A 15,095-nucleotide genomic window follows, 5' to 3' on the forward strand; every position below is an offset into this window, starting at 1 on the left:
CTGGACCAAGGCTCACCTCCGAGGGACCGAGAAATCACCTTGGGAATCTCAACTGGGGGAGGGACCAGAGGGTATCACCGCAGGAGAGCGGGGCTCGTCTTCAGGTAGGTTTTCTTCTTTCAATTTTGGGTTTTCTTCTTTAAATTTGATCTAACGCTTGAGAGCGTGCAGATAGTCCCTAACTGCTATGGAGACGGAAAATACTGAAGAGCTGCACTTCCTGCAGGGGTATATGTACTAGGGACTGACATCAGATTGAAATCTGATCAGTCTCCAACTGCTAACAGGAGTACACTATACCCATTGGTCCTGAGTACATCTGCTACACGCTAGGAAAAAATAGTTGCACACTGTGAGGGCCTCCCCAGAAGCTCTCTCTCTCTCTACTCCACTCTTCTCCTCTCCCTCTCAAGCCCAGAAATGGCTGAAATGCAATTCGAAAAATTTATCGCAAATTGCGTTACAGCCGTTTTGGTCACATTGCACAGCTGAATGCCAGGAAAAAAGGTGTATTTATTTCCGGCATTAAAACCATGCAATAGCATGCGTTATGCTTTCACATGGTGCAATATTGCCTCATTTTCATAAATCCCACCCCTTCCCAAAATTTGCATTCACGCCATGCGCTAGCGTTATCATCGCATGCGTTATTGCGTTAACTCGTTATCGCGTGCATTAACGTCATAATGCATTTTGACCAATGACTCTGATAGTACTTGAAAGAATGTGACTTCCTTGGCATATGCTATCTTTAGAATGGCTTATGGCTACAATGGATGCAATGCAATCTACTTTGAAGTGCTGAAAGGCAAAATATAAAAAACAAACTGCATGTGGTTGGTTATGTTTTAAATCTGAACATATGTTCATTCAAATCATCCCATGCATGCTTTGACCACTATTAACATGTAACAAAAAAAAATGACAATGCATTCATATGTGAGCCACCTTGGGCCTGTATACGAAAGGTGGAATGTCGGTTATATAAATTCAAATAAATGTAAAAATTAAGTGGATTAACTGGCATAGGCCAAGAATAGAAAAGTTAAATGTCAACTTGCTCTACTAAACTGATTTCCGGGATTTAGCACATTGTTACAGTGCCATCCTATTACCTTCATTTTTGCTGAGCTCAATGTCAGCAAGCAAGCCAATCTTAATAATCTGCCAGAGGAGACCCAGGACCAGATGAGGTTTTCCTGCTTTTAAGTCTTCTGCTCCAATGTTCACTACATGACACCCAATAGCAGAAGCAGAATTCAATGCCAAGTTCAAGTTTTCCTGTGAATGAGACAGTTAAAAAAATAAAATAGTAACTTTTCAATCAACATTAATGAACTAGGCTAATACCCCCAATACAAAAAAAAAGTTTAGCAATTCAAAAAAAGAAAAAACAAAAACCCAATCACAATAAAACATTTGTAAATGAAAAAGGGAAGTTAAACTTGCCCTTAATGTAGCCAGCAAAAGGCAATACAAACTCATTCACTTTTATTTTTTACCGTGTGCAGTCACCTCTTCTGGGCACTCGATGCAATATGAAATGCGCCACCATGCTAAAAAGTACATGCTAGGGATAAATTGTGTGTCCTAGTGCATCCATGAGTATAACAAAAAAATATTTAAAAAAAAAATTGGGTGCGGGGGGGGGGGGGGGGGGCAATATGATCATGTTCTTGAGGCACTGCATTTATTAAAGGTGGTGTTGTGTTTAGTTAATGATTACAAAAAAAACTAAATATTGGGTAACTTGGATGGTGCCTTTGAAATCAAAAGTATGAAACAACCACCATCCATCATTTCTATTTTTTTGATACTTTTTTGGTTTATTAAGCAGGTTTTTTTTCCACAATAACTGATTTTTCTTGAGTGGGTGGGTTTTGTTTTTTTTTTTAATTTATTATATAAGTTCACCCACTAAGTGGAGAATTTGTCAAACTTAAATCTATTCAAAAGCTGCAGTCCAACATTCTTCCTAGGGAGCCCTAAGAACAGAGTTGAGAACTCTAGCCTAGAGTAGATGGAAGTATGAACACTTGCCTTGATGTCTGCATTTAACTGGAAAAGGCAGAGTCACTATGTCAGAAGATGGAGAAGCTGCTCTTGATCACTACCATCAACCAAGGGAAATAGGTGAATTTCTAATCCAAGATGTCTCTGATTATAAGAGGCAAAGTAGATGATATCCAATCAAGGGATCTTCTACCTCTAAGTGGTAGATATTATTGGTGACCAACAAGTCAAATCAGTCTCATATGTAAGGAGTTTCAGCCAGTTGGGTACTTCAGTCAGGCACAGATAAGTTATGTGACACCTATGCAACCTGCAGCATTCATTGGGAACTACAATAGCTGCATACAGCAGCTTTGGGCAATCAATTCAGACTGAAAAATGATTCTACCTGAACTGTGAATGGCGTTAATTTTCTCTTGTTGATCGCTCTTTCGTCGATTGTGTCAGGAACGGAAAGATTGATCATTTTACTGAAAAAAGTACAAAATGTCAGTCAGCAACAGCACCATTTTGAAGTAACATTGGAAAATGCACAAAAGCCACTTTCACCTTTAAAACCCACTTCTGTGTACTTAAAAAATATATATATACAGATTTTAAAATATTATACATCCACTGCAATGAAGTATTACATTTCAGATTCTTATAATGCCTATCATGAATTAGTAAAAAAATGTGTATTAAATGAACAAAAACTAAACCTGATAGAAACAATTAATGATACAGGTGACAGCAATACTAAAATTTCAGACAGAGCACTTTAAGGTAATGACTGATTTAAGAGCCCCAGGCAAAATATTCTTTGCTCTTCATTAACCAATAGGAAGGTACCTTCATAAAACCCATCTGACACACTACAGATACAAGACTTGTTTATCATTCGTAAAGTTAAATTTAAATTAATTTTGTTAAACATTTAACATTAATCATTTGCGCTCGGTGTTGAGCACCCGTTTTCCTAACATGTGCCCAGCCATCTCTCTTGGACACGCAATGCAATATTTAAATTAGGGGTTGTGCTAAAAAGGAGGCGCTAGGGAAAATTGTGCATCCCTAGCACCTCCTCGGCATTGGGTACACAGGAGAGGTGGCTGTCAGTGCAGGTTGGGAAAATGGATGCTCAATCTACTAGTGTCCGTTTTCTCCCACTACCGGCATATACATGCACAAGATACATGGCCTGGACAGTGTATCTTGTGTATATATTGGGCATCCAGAATTTCTTTTTTTTTTTCCTGAATCTGCTTTCTTTGGTTCCTCCTACTTAGTGTCACAATAATACTGTTAGGAAGAATCACAGAAAGCAGGATTTGCCACGTTGCAATGGACGCATTGGCTGCACAGGAAATTTTTTGCATCATGGGGATTAGCTAATAGCCTCATCTACATGGAATTTATATGTGATGAGCGCTATTTGCTACACGCGTTTTGGATGTGCTAATCCCTGCATTGCATTGGAGGTTAAGGACACACGTCCAAAACATGCATCCAATCGCGTGTTAAGCCGTGCACTAGCTGCTGCGCACAGAATTGCATCAGCCCCAAAGAGCATTAGCAACTCCCCAGGCAGTCTCCCATATTACCTGCCTCTTCTGATGTTCCTGCTTTTATCAGAAGGCCAAAATGGTATATTTAAGTCATCCAATTAATCCGCTCTCTTCCTATCACAGATATTACACTTTAGATTGTACAAACTCAAGAATGTATTATTAAATTAAAAGAAAAAAATATGAAGCAGAAAAAGTCCAACTAAGATAGTAGATAGAGATAGAGCATTTTTCAAACTGACTGCCTGAGGATTGCTATCATTCCATCTGGCTGGAAGCATATACACTGTTCCATAGCATTCATACTTCTAAGCTGGATTGAGGGGAGGCATTCCTGGGGGCTGTTTGAGCGCGATCAGAAAACAAAATGGGAGGTTGCATTTTCAAACGCATGTGCATTATTTTCCATAGAATTTTTAGCACAGAAAAAGCAGGTGCAAAAGTGTGCAAGGACTTTATATCCATGGCAATTTTCAAAGGGAAATTGAGGTAGCAGGTCCACCTAGGTGACGGTTTGAAAACTGCATCAAGTACTTGTCTGCACAAAAATTATTCAGTCAGATGACAGCAGTTCCTCTACATCACACCTTTTGTACCATCAGGCAAAAGGCTTTTCTTAAATTCACAATTTAAGTAAATAAGCAGCATTTAATGAAAAACAGAACCCTAACTCAACTAAACCAACTTTTCTTACAAACATTCACTGGGGTTTCAATAAATATTTTCCTAAATAGAGTAGCAGATTTAAAAAATATTGCATTTTAAACTTATTTGCATTTAACCTGTAGTAACATAACATACGAAGCAGCAACCCGTCTCAGATAGTGACCAATTTGGGTCAACAGCAAGTACCCAGAAGATGCTACTAAGGGAAGTCCATTTCTTCTTGATCAGTCTCAGGAAGAAAGGATGGCAACTCCCAAGTCTGCCCAACTAATAACTGCTAATGGATTTGTCTGCCAGAAACGTATCCAAACCTCTTTTAACCCCAACTACATCAACCTTGACCACATCTTCCAGCAACAGATTCCATAGCTTAATTACACATTGACTGAAAAAAAAAAGTACTCTTAAATTTCTTCTAAATTTGCTTCTATTCTTCAATAAAACTTTACCATTTAGCTTACCAAAGTACAATCCCATCTCCAACAGCTTTGAACAAATCATTTGTATTTGGGTTCATCTGAAGAACGTGCTGACAGTCTGGATCATTCTCCAAGGCTTTGTTTATCCAGTTCACAAAAGCATATTTTTCTTCCTCTAAGACAATTTTAAAATGACTTGGGTTAGTTTCATATCTCAAATATCTGCATTACTTTTTTTTCATAAAGTTAAGACTGCCTTCAGTGCTGTACAACAAAGTAGGATTACATATGAAGCGGAAAAACAGATTTCCAAACAATCCATGTGAGAATCCTGAGAGGCTCGTTAGCAATGGTAGCTATTCAGATCACACTATAATGATAGAGTCAAACTAGCAGCTGGTCTGGATGGCAGACTGCATGATCCGTAATATCCAGGAGAAGTGCAGGTGTTCTCAAAGCCAGGCTGATCTGGCAGGCTATGCAGGGACCTAGGCGGCCTGATGTTTGTGCAATCACCATGCCAGCATTAGATTACAGCTTTATGGTTAAGAATGGGAAAGGTGTAGATCTTGTATGCTCTTCTGCCCAAGATGGAACATAAAGGAGGAAGGCAAACAAAAGACTATCCTGGAAAACGGGACATCTTGCATGCAGTCACACACTATGGCCCATGCAGGGATGCATCCTTTAGTGTGAATAGAATAGCCTGGCAGAATGGATGGGCCGGAGGGTCTTTTTCTACCATCATTTGCTTTGTTACTACATAAACCTTTTTATATTGTAAAAGAATTTAGTACTGTATTACTTGGATGTTACTGTTCCTCTCGTTTTCATTCCTTTGTCTATTTTGTTGGGGTCCCCTCCGACCCCCTGTTAATTTTAGCCTTCCACCTCCCTCCACCTGTTATTTGTAATTTCCATCTTTTTGTTATCATGTAAACAGACATGATGTGTATTTTAATGTCGGTATAGAAAAACTGTTAAATAAATAAAAATAAAAATAAGCCACTGTCATACACTGATAGGTTACACAGTACATTAGAAATGTATATGTATAGAAAACATTTCTGTGGACTTCTCCAGAACTGTGCACCTTCTGGGCTCGATGGTGTGGAAGTACATTTTTGATGCCTGGACTGCATAACAGCTTCCAAAGGAAGAGGAAAGAAGATCAATATCAGTGATGCCCAAATTGGAGGGAAGAATATGAGTCAGACCAAGGGTCCATCAAGCCCAGTACTCTGTTTCCAACAATGGCCAAACCAGGTCACAAATGCCTGGCAAGATCACAAACAGCAGACAGCTTCCATGCTACTTATGCCTAGGGATAAGCAGTGGCTTTCCTCAAGTTACCTGGTAAATAGCTGTTTATGGGCTTTAATGCCAGGAACTTGTCCAAACCTTTTTTTAAACCCAGCTACGTTAACTGCCTTTACCTTTTTATTGCATTAAAAAAAATGTTTTCATAAAAATGTGTTAACGGTTGTGGATCAATGATTATACCATAAGCTCAGCAAAGGAAAATTGGTTCTTACCTAATTTTCATTCCTGTAGTACCACGGATCAGCTCAGACTGCTGGGTTATGCCTCCCTTCCAACAGACTGAGACAGAGAAAAACTTGAAGGACACCCCTTTAAGTAGGATGCGCCACCTGCAGCCCCTTCAGTATAAACAATATCAAAGCAGAATTAAAGTGGTAACAGAAATCCAAAAATGTAAATGGTTAAACCAAATTTAGGAGACAACTATGTACAAAATGTGAAATCTTCATCCTGCTATAGTATGACAGGAAAAAACAAACCCGATAATCTATCGAGTGGAATAAAAAAACTGGGCGGGTGATTGGGCTGATCCGTGGTAATACAGGAACGAAAATTAGCAGGTAAGAACCAATTTTCTTTCCGTGTACGTATCCGGATCAGCCCAAACTGCTGGGATGTACCCAAGCCGCCTTACATGGGGTGGGACCTAGAAAGCCCCGCTCGAAGCACATTGCTGCCAAAACTCTCCGAGTTGGGAGCCTGAACATCCAAACGGTAATGCCGAGCAAAGGTATGCAATGATTTCCAGGTTGCTGCCCTTAAGATCTCCTGAGGGGGAAATCAACTGACTTTCTGCCCAGAACGCCGCCTGAGAACTGAGCAAATGAGCCTTAAGACCCTCTGGAACTGCTCGCCTGTGACATATGTATGCTAAAGCAATATCATCCTTCAACCACCAGGCAATAGTAGCCTTGGAAGCTTTATGCCCTTTCCTGGACCGCTCCACTAGACAAAAAGGTGATCAGACAGGCAAAAATCATTAGTGACCTCCAAGTAACGCCTGACATCCAAACGCTTCAATTCACGAGCATGTGGAGAATTCTGATCCAAATCCGGGAAAGCAGGCAACTCAACGGACTGGTTCACGTGAAAAGCCGATACAACCTTAGGCAGAAAGGACGGCACGGTTCTAAGAGAGATGCCAAGATCGGAAAACCTAAGAAAAGGTTCGCGACAAGATAGGGCCTGAATTTCTGAAATTCTCAGAAACGAGCAGATAGCTACCAAAAACACCGCTTTGAGCATAAGGTCCTTCAGAGTGACGCATCTGAGCGGTTCAAAAGGAGGTGTAGAGCAGAACGTCGCAAGGCCATGGGAGGACAATAGTATCCACCCCTTCCATTCCGTGCTATCTTCTGCGACTGAAGAAGTGCGGCACCTTGGCATTCCCTCGAGTCGCTAGTAGATCCAGCAATGAGATATCAACGCGAACGCCTCATCAGACAGCTCCCATTCTCTGGGATCCAATTTCTGACGGCTCAGAAAATCCACCTGTACATTGTCTACCCCGGCAATGTGTGAAGCCACTATCCTGAGCAGATGAGTTTCTGCCCAGGCCATGAGCTCATCCGCCTCCACCGCTACAGAGCGGCTCTTTGTGCCTCGCTGCCAGTTGATATATGCTACTGTCGTTGCGTTGTCAGAGAGCACTCTCACCGACAGACGATGAACCAGAGGCAAGAACTTCTGCAGGGCCAAGTGGACTGTCCTGGTCTTGAGACGATTGATGGACCATTGCACTTCCTGCTGCATCCATTGGCCTTGGGCTGCCTGAGATTGGCAAACTGCCCCCCAGCCGGAAAGACTGGCATCCAGGTCACAATAGTCCACTGAGGGACCTCCAGATCCATCACCCGGGACAAGTGTTTGTGGGTCAGCCACCAAGCTAGGATGCACCTGGCCGGTTGCTGGAGGGATAAGGGAACTTGAAAAGCTTCTGATTTGGGGTCCCAATGTGAAAGCAAAGCCCTTTACAATGGCCTCATAAGCGAAAGCCCACGGGACCAACTCCAGAGTAGATGCCATAGAACCAAGAACATGTAAATAGTCCCACACCCTGGGAACTGGCAGGGTCAAGAGATGCCGAAGTTGCGACATGCGTTTGTCTATCCGATTCTGCATCAGGAAGACTTTCCCAATCCGAGTATCGAATCTTGCCCCCAAAAAATCCAGGACCTGGGCGTGGGGTCAACTGGCTCTTGTCCGCATTGATGATCCAACCCAGAACGAGAAGTGTCTGCAGCTCCCTGGCGACCGCCACCTCGCATAGTTCCTTTGACTTCGCTCGAATGAGCCAGTCGTCCAAGTAGGGATGGACCAGGATCCCCTGGCGACGTAGTGCTGCCGCCAGGACCACCATCACCTTGGTAAATGTGCGCAGAGTGGTCACCAGCCCGAAGAGAAGTGCCTGAAACTGGTAATGCTTGCCAAGGACCATAAACTGGAGATACCGCTGATGGTCCTTCCGAATTGCAATGCGTAGGTACGCTTCCGTCAAATCTAGGGACGCTAAAAACTCCCCTGCTCTGACAGAGGTGATTACGGAATGCAGCGTCTCCATACGAAAACAGGGCACTCAGAGCACTCAGATCTAAAATCGGGTGGAAGGACCCTTCCTTCTTCGGAACCAGAAAATAAATCAAATACCTGCTGGTTCGAAGTTCGTTCAGAGGAACCGGAACGACTGCCCCGAGGTCCAACAACCGGCAAAGCGTGAAGAGACACCTGGTGCCTTTTCTTCAAAGACACGCAGGGCAACACCAGAAACATGGCGTAGCCATGTTTTATAATGTTTAGAACCCAATGGTCTGACATTATTTTGACCCACTCTTCATAAAACAGGGACAGCCGCCCTCCAACGACCGGAACAGGGGAGTGGGCTGGCACTATTTAATTGGGAAGATTTGACTCCCATCGCCCCTGTGGCATTGCCGTCTCAGGCGGGTCTATGGCCACGAAAGGAATGAGACCAGGTCTGCGACCTGCCAGATGACTCTCTTTGGCCAAACGGAGCCGGCTTAGACTGGCGAAAAACGGCGGTGCCCCCAAAAACGTGACCGGGAAGGGACGAAACCTCTGGAAGCTTTTGGCCTATCCTCCGGGAGCTTGTACACTTTATTGTCCCCCAAGGACTTAATGAGCTGCTCCAAATCATCTCCAAAAAGTAATTTCCCCCAAAACGGAAAAGCACCCAGCTGCGACTTGGAGGAAACATCAGCCGACTAATTACAGAGCAATAAAAGCCTGCGGGCTGACACTGCAGAAGCCATAGTACGCAAAGATGTACGGAGATCGTACAAGGCATCTGCCCCATTCGCTACAGCTGTCTCCAAGTGATCAGCGTGCTCAGACTCCTCCGGGGAGAGCTTTCTGGCACTCAGGAGTTGTTGTACCCACCGGAGACTCGCACGCTGCATTAAACTACTGCAAACGGCTGCTCGAACTCCCGGAGCCAACACTTCGAAGATACGCTTGATGTTGCGTCCGTCGGCCCTAGACGGCTTCGCCCCGTTTGCCTCACCTTATTCACGGCTCCTCCCGCTTACCTGGGAAAGATGGCTACCACCGCTTCTACAAGCCGACCTCTCTGGTGTCCCCGGAATGGCTATGGTGCAGCCTCCCGCCATTGCTCCTCAAAAGGTACCTACTAGGGTGCACGCGAGCAACCCATGTCTTTGTAGCACCCTTGGTGCGAGCCTCGAGGGCGTTCCCTCATGCTGACGTCACGCCATCCGGGTATATTACCTTCACTAAGTTGCTAGCTCGTTGAGTTAGCAAGGACTCAAATCCGTTCCTGTCTACGCTACTCTGCTGCTTCCGTGCTGCCGCAGGAAGCTCTCTCTGCCCTTCGGGGTAACTGCTAACCTGGGTACCCGCTCCTCGGGGCCCTCTGCTTTATTTCAGGTGCCTTACAGCGAACAGGTACTCGCTCCTCGAGGGTCTGCTTTCCCTGCCTCTGTGCCTGTACCTTCTACAACATACCTGGTGGAATCGCATACCAACAGCAAACACCTAGTGAGTACTCTAACTCTCAGTCTCTCTCATCCACAGTATCTCCTCGCTGGGAGCCCTGCTGCAGAACCTCCTGACGTCATCAAGGAGAGAAGGGCTCCCTCTGCCGAGGTCCCTGAGACTGCAACTACGAGACTGCCTCACTACTGCCACCTCTGGTGGCTCTCTTCAAGCTGTCTAAAAGAATTATCTTGTGTTTTGTACAGTGCAAGTCTAGCCCAGTGCTGTGGCTCCTCACGGGGCTCCTCCCCGTGGGCGTGGTCATCTCCATAGCACCCAAGGATCCACCAAAACACCACTTAACCACAACACTTGAAAAGCACCTCCAGCTTACGATCCTGAGGGTCCTTGGCAGCTGCCCCAACCACAGGAATAGTTGTACGCTTGGTGATTGCGGATACGGCCGCATTAACCTTGGGAACCTTAAGGAGGTCAAGAGAGTCATCTGGCAGCGGGTACAATTTTTCCATAGCTCTGCCTTCGCGAAGACTAGCTTCCGGAGTATCCCACTCCCAAAACATTAGCTGGAGCAACATAAGATGAAAAGGAAAAGTACTAGCCGGGGGACGAAGACCAGACAGTACTGGATCCACCGTGCCCTGATCCTGAGGCATTAGCGTCTGAACAGCCGGAATGCCCAACTCCGCTAGGACCTGTGGAATCATCGGCTCCAACTCATCTCTACGAAAGAGCCTAAGGACCAGAGGATCATCCCCTTCCACCGGGCCACACGCTCGGAATCCTCATCCATGTCTGCCTGAAGCAGATCCGCCAGTGGCACCACCCCCTGGTTCCCGGAACCGGACCCTTCCTGGACCACCCTAATCTGGGAGATCTCAGGAGGATCCGGCCTAGGAACCTGCACGGGAGGAGAGGGCCCGACCCAGCCCCACCCCCAGGGGGCTCAGGATCTCCCATGGGCATAAGGCTAGCTAAATAAGCCTTATGTAATAGTAAAATAAAATCAGCCGAAAGGATGCTGGCCCTTTAATTTTTCTTGAGAGGGGGTACCCAAAGGAGCATGGAAAGCAGGAAATAAATCATAGGTAGACCCGGGGCAAAAATCCTGCGGAAATAACCGAGGAGGGAGATCCCCTCCTCCTGCTGAGCTGTCTGCATCAGCATCTAAAGCTCCTAAAATGGCCACTGTTCCCACGTTTCGCGGGAGCAGGGCAGGCTGAGTACCACGAGGCAGCATTGGGATGCCCGCCCCTCGAGACCAATATGCCTGCCTCCCCCTGCCGCCAGCTGCCCCCGCTAACAGGCCCTCGCCCCCGGGAAGACACTGGGAGCAGAGGCTATCTCTGGAGAGCCGTGCTGCCGGCATTGCCACGCTGAACAAGAAGGGGAGGCCGCAAAAATAAACCCCGGAGCCCGGGAGGCCGAATAAGAGCAGTGCAGCTGCAAAAAACAACACGTTCCGATTCTTTTTTTTTTTTTTTTAATTTGCGTTGGCCTCACCAGAGCACAACCTGCGGTTTTCTCTGGGCCAGGAGACAGGGTCCGGTCCACCAGTAAATCCCCCCAGTCACTCACCGGCTGCTGCTCCTGGTACACTGGCGTGAAAGGCAAAGCACACGGCAGGCCTACCACCAAGGAGAAATGACTCTGGCTCCTCGGGAGGCCCTTTTTTTTTTTTTTTAAACTGTTTCAGCCAAACAAATTTAAAGGAGTTCTGTCACTGCAACTCTTTTTTTTTTTTTCTTGTTTAGAGTCAATTAGCCAGGACTGACGGTTCTGCCACCTTCATCTGCTGGAGACAGAGAAATACTGAAGGGGCTGAAGGTGGTGCATCCTACTTACAGGGGTGTCCTTCAAGTTTTTCTCTGTCTCCATCTGCTGGAAGGGAGTCATAACCCAGCAGTCTGGGCTGATCCGGGTACGTACTGGGAACGACTTTTGTTGCTCTTTGAAGCATTGCGATGGTATTGTCTTTTAAAAGAAGGTCCTAATATTATGAACTACTTCGGTGTACTGTCATAAGATTTTTTCTTTAAGAATTCATGTGAGGAAAAAAATGTTTTCGCTAAAAATTGGTGTGTGGGATTTGGCGTTTATGAGCATATTAAGAATCACCATCCTATTTTCCACTCAGAGTAACTTACAGTTGTAAATTCATAATTGAAATTCTGAAATTGGTAACACTGCAGCACCAAACCCATGACCTATACAGGAATGTACATTAGAAAATGACAACAATGACCATAAGCAAACCACAATAACAATTTGTTCTATCATGTGGGTTTAGGACTTAATAGTGCGGAGATTTTTAAAAATATTTTTTAAATAATGAAACCACAATGAAAACACACATGGGAGAAGTTTGTTTACAAGAATTCTACAAGATAAAAGTCCATACCCTGGACCGGTTCTAGGGCAAATGGCACCCTGGGCAAAAACAACACTCCCCCCCCCCCCCCCCCCAGGGGTGTTTCTTTGGCTGCAATAAAATGGTTTCCATCACAGCTACGCTGGGTCTCTCTTCAGCCACAGCAGGATGGGATCTGCTGCAGCCACACCGTGGCAGAATGGTGATGCAAGCAGTGCCCAGGGTACACCCCCCAGCACACAAGCTTGGCCATACCCTCTCCGCCACCAAAACATTTCTCCTTGAAAAAGAGCAAGTCATATTAGAACCACAATTTCTTTTTATACGTCAAAGACCATTTACTGCAGCAGTGTGATCCGGCCAGTTTGCAAAGGACTTTTTCTGTTTTCAATACATCTGTACTTTAGTGCTTTAAAAATCTAAACTGGTGTGTTAATTCACGAAAGGGTCTATTTACTAAAGCCAAAACAAAACTTGAAGAGAGTTATTGGTAATCCCACCCTCATTAACCAACACATTAAAAGTTTGTTCCCAGTGGCTGCAGTAGGTTGGTAGGTCAGAGGGATTATTTTTATAGTTCTCATCTCTCTCACAATTATGCATTCTCTGCTTGCATACCGCTGGGAGCATTTCGTAAGTGGAGAGTGAGCGGAGTTTATCATATGCAGCACTTGTGGGACTGGAGGGGGGGGGGGTGAGTTTGGGGGGTTTGAATCCCTGGTTCAAAAATATATCTATACCCTCATGTGGTTTTAACCCAAATTAGATATTTTATGAAAACGAGTGAGATCAGAAATTCCCTCTTTTTTTTTTTTTTCAGCATCAACAGTTAAGAGAAGGGATGGAACATTTTCCTTCTTAACCAACCAGATGTGTAAAATTTTACACACACTGTCTGCAGTTGTCCTATTGGAAATAAAGCCAGCCTGGTCAGGGTGTATCAGAGATGTGATTACACCATTCAGACACTCAGCAAGTATCCTGGCCAATATCTTAAAGTCAATATTAAGAAGGGATATAGATCTTTTAGACCTGCAAAGAGTTGGATCCCTTCCTGGCTTTGCAATTAGAGATATTCCTGCCATGTTTGCATCATGTGGGAGGGAGCCTCCATTTCTAAGATAATCAAACATATTGGTGAATGATAATATCAATTCGGGGCAAAACATTTATAGAATCTAGCTGAGAAACCATCTAACCCTGGAGTCTTGCCAGGTTTAAGTGATTTAACAACCTGCAATATCTCTGCAGTAGTAATTAACCTGTCCAATAATAGCTGGTGTTCATCAGTTAGAGCCAGGAGCGATATATAACTCAAATAGCTCTCAATATCAGCCTCCTATTTTACTACATTTTGCATAAAACTGAGAGAAACACTTTATAAACACTTTATAATGTCCATGGTGCTCATAACGATCTTACTGTCTAGCCACTTAAGTTTTGCTACAGACTGAGTTGATAAAGTTTTCAATCTAAGAGCTAATAATTTTCCGCCATTATTCCCCCCTTCAAAATGTATACAACATGTTACTTCAAGCCGATGGACAATAATATCTAACTCTAGCATGCATATCTCTTCTTTGCCTCAGTTAATTGCCGGAGCACCTTGTGTGATCGATTGTTTGCACACTTTTTCAGGAGAAACAATTCTCTTCTGTAAATCACTTTTCTCTTTTTCCATTTTTTTTTTTATATTAGGCTTGTGAAATTATTTTCCCCCATACCACTTCTTTCAAGCATTCTAAAATAATTGCTGGGGACGTAGCCTCCTGGATATTAAATTAAAAAAACACTCCTGAATATCTCTCATCACTTGTGTACAAAATGTGTCATCATTCAATAAATTGTCATTTAGTCTCCAATACTACTTCCCAGTGTCATACTGTGAGAAATACAGGTCACTCAAAATGGAGGCATGATCTGACCACATATTGGAACTCATCTTTGTCTGTCACCTGATTCATTACCCCTTTGTTGACCAAGAAAAAGTCAATACGTGAATAAGAATCATGGGGTTTAGAGTAGAAAGTGTAGTTTCTCGAGGTGGGGAAGTGCTACTGCCAGATGTCCACCACGGCTCGCGAGCCAGATATGGCTCTTTTGATGACTGCATCTGGCTCGCAGACAAATCTACTAAATCAGTGTGTCGCCACACTTTCCAGTCCCCCGCTGACCCAGCTGCTCCCTGGTCCTCCTCCGCCCAGGCTTAAAATGCTGTCAGCCCGGGCGGAACGCGGCAGAATAGCTGGAGTCGGCGGCACCGGCATGCTCTCTTCTTCCCGCCCCCCCCCCCCCACGGCCCGGAAGAGGAAGTGGTGAGCATCGGGTGCGTGCACGGCAAGAAGAGACCACGCTAGTGTGGTCAGCGTCGGTCCGACGAAAAGAAGACTATGCAGCACGGCTTGGAGGAAAATAAAGAAGAGCTTCAACCGCGGCCGATGGGACTCCTCCTCCGCGAGGGCTGAAAATGAAGGAGGCTAGCGTTGGGAGGAGGCTGCTGCTGCCGCGAGTTCCCGGGGTGGGGGTGGGGGAGAGAGAGAGTGAATGAGCGAGCAAGCATGTGTGTTTGAGATCCTGTGTGTGAGAGATTGCATGTATGTGAATGATTGAGAGCCTGTATATGTGAAAGAGAGTATGTCTGTGATTGAGAGCCTGCCTGTGAGAGAGAGAGCATGAATGTAAGTTTACGATTGGGAACCTGTATGTGTAAGTTTGTGATTGAAAACCTGTTTGTGTGAAAGAGTATGTGTGTATGATTGAGATCCTTTGTGTGTGAGAGAGATCATG

At 44.7% G+C, this 15,095-nt stretch overlaps 1 protein-coding gene across 5 annotated transcripts in view; it reads right to left on the minus strand.

The window, feature by feature from the left end:
* Positions 1-15,095, minus strand: part of PLS3 (plastin 3) — a 228,319-nt gene that overhangs the window by 49,618 nt on the left and 163,606 nt on the right. For all 5 annotated transcript variants that reach the window (XM_029606503.1, XM_029606506.1, XM_029606505.1 and 2 more), the window contains 3 exons: positions 4,688-4,820; positions 2,402-2,483; positions 1,116-1,281 (listed from right to left, as the gene is read on the minus strand). In XM_029606503.1, coding sequence (XP_029462363.1) covers positions 1,116-1,281; positions 2,402-2,483; positions 4,688-4,820 — 381 coding nt within the window. The remainder of the gene's footprint in view (positions 1-1,115; positions 1,282-2,401; positions 2,484-4,687; positions 4,821-15,095) is intronic.

This window comes from Rhinatrema bivittatum, chromosome 6 (assembly GCF_901001135.1).
Source record: "Rhinatrema bivittatum chromosome 6, aRhiBiv1.1, whole genome shotgun sequence".
NCBI lineage: Eukaryota > Metazoa > Chordata > Amphibia > Gymnophiona > Rhinatrematidae > Rhinatrema > Rhinatrema bivittatum.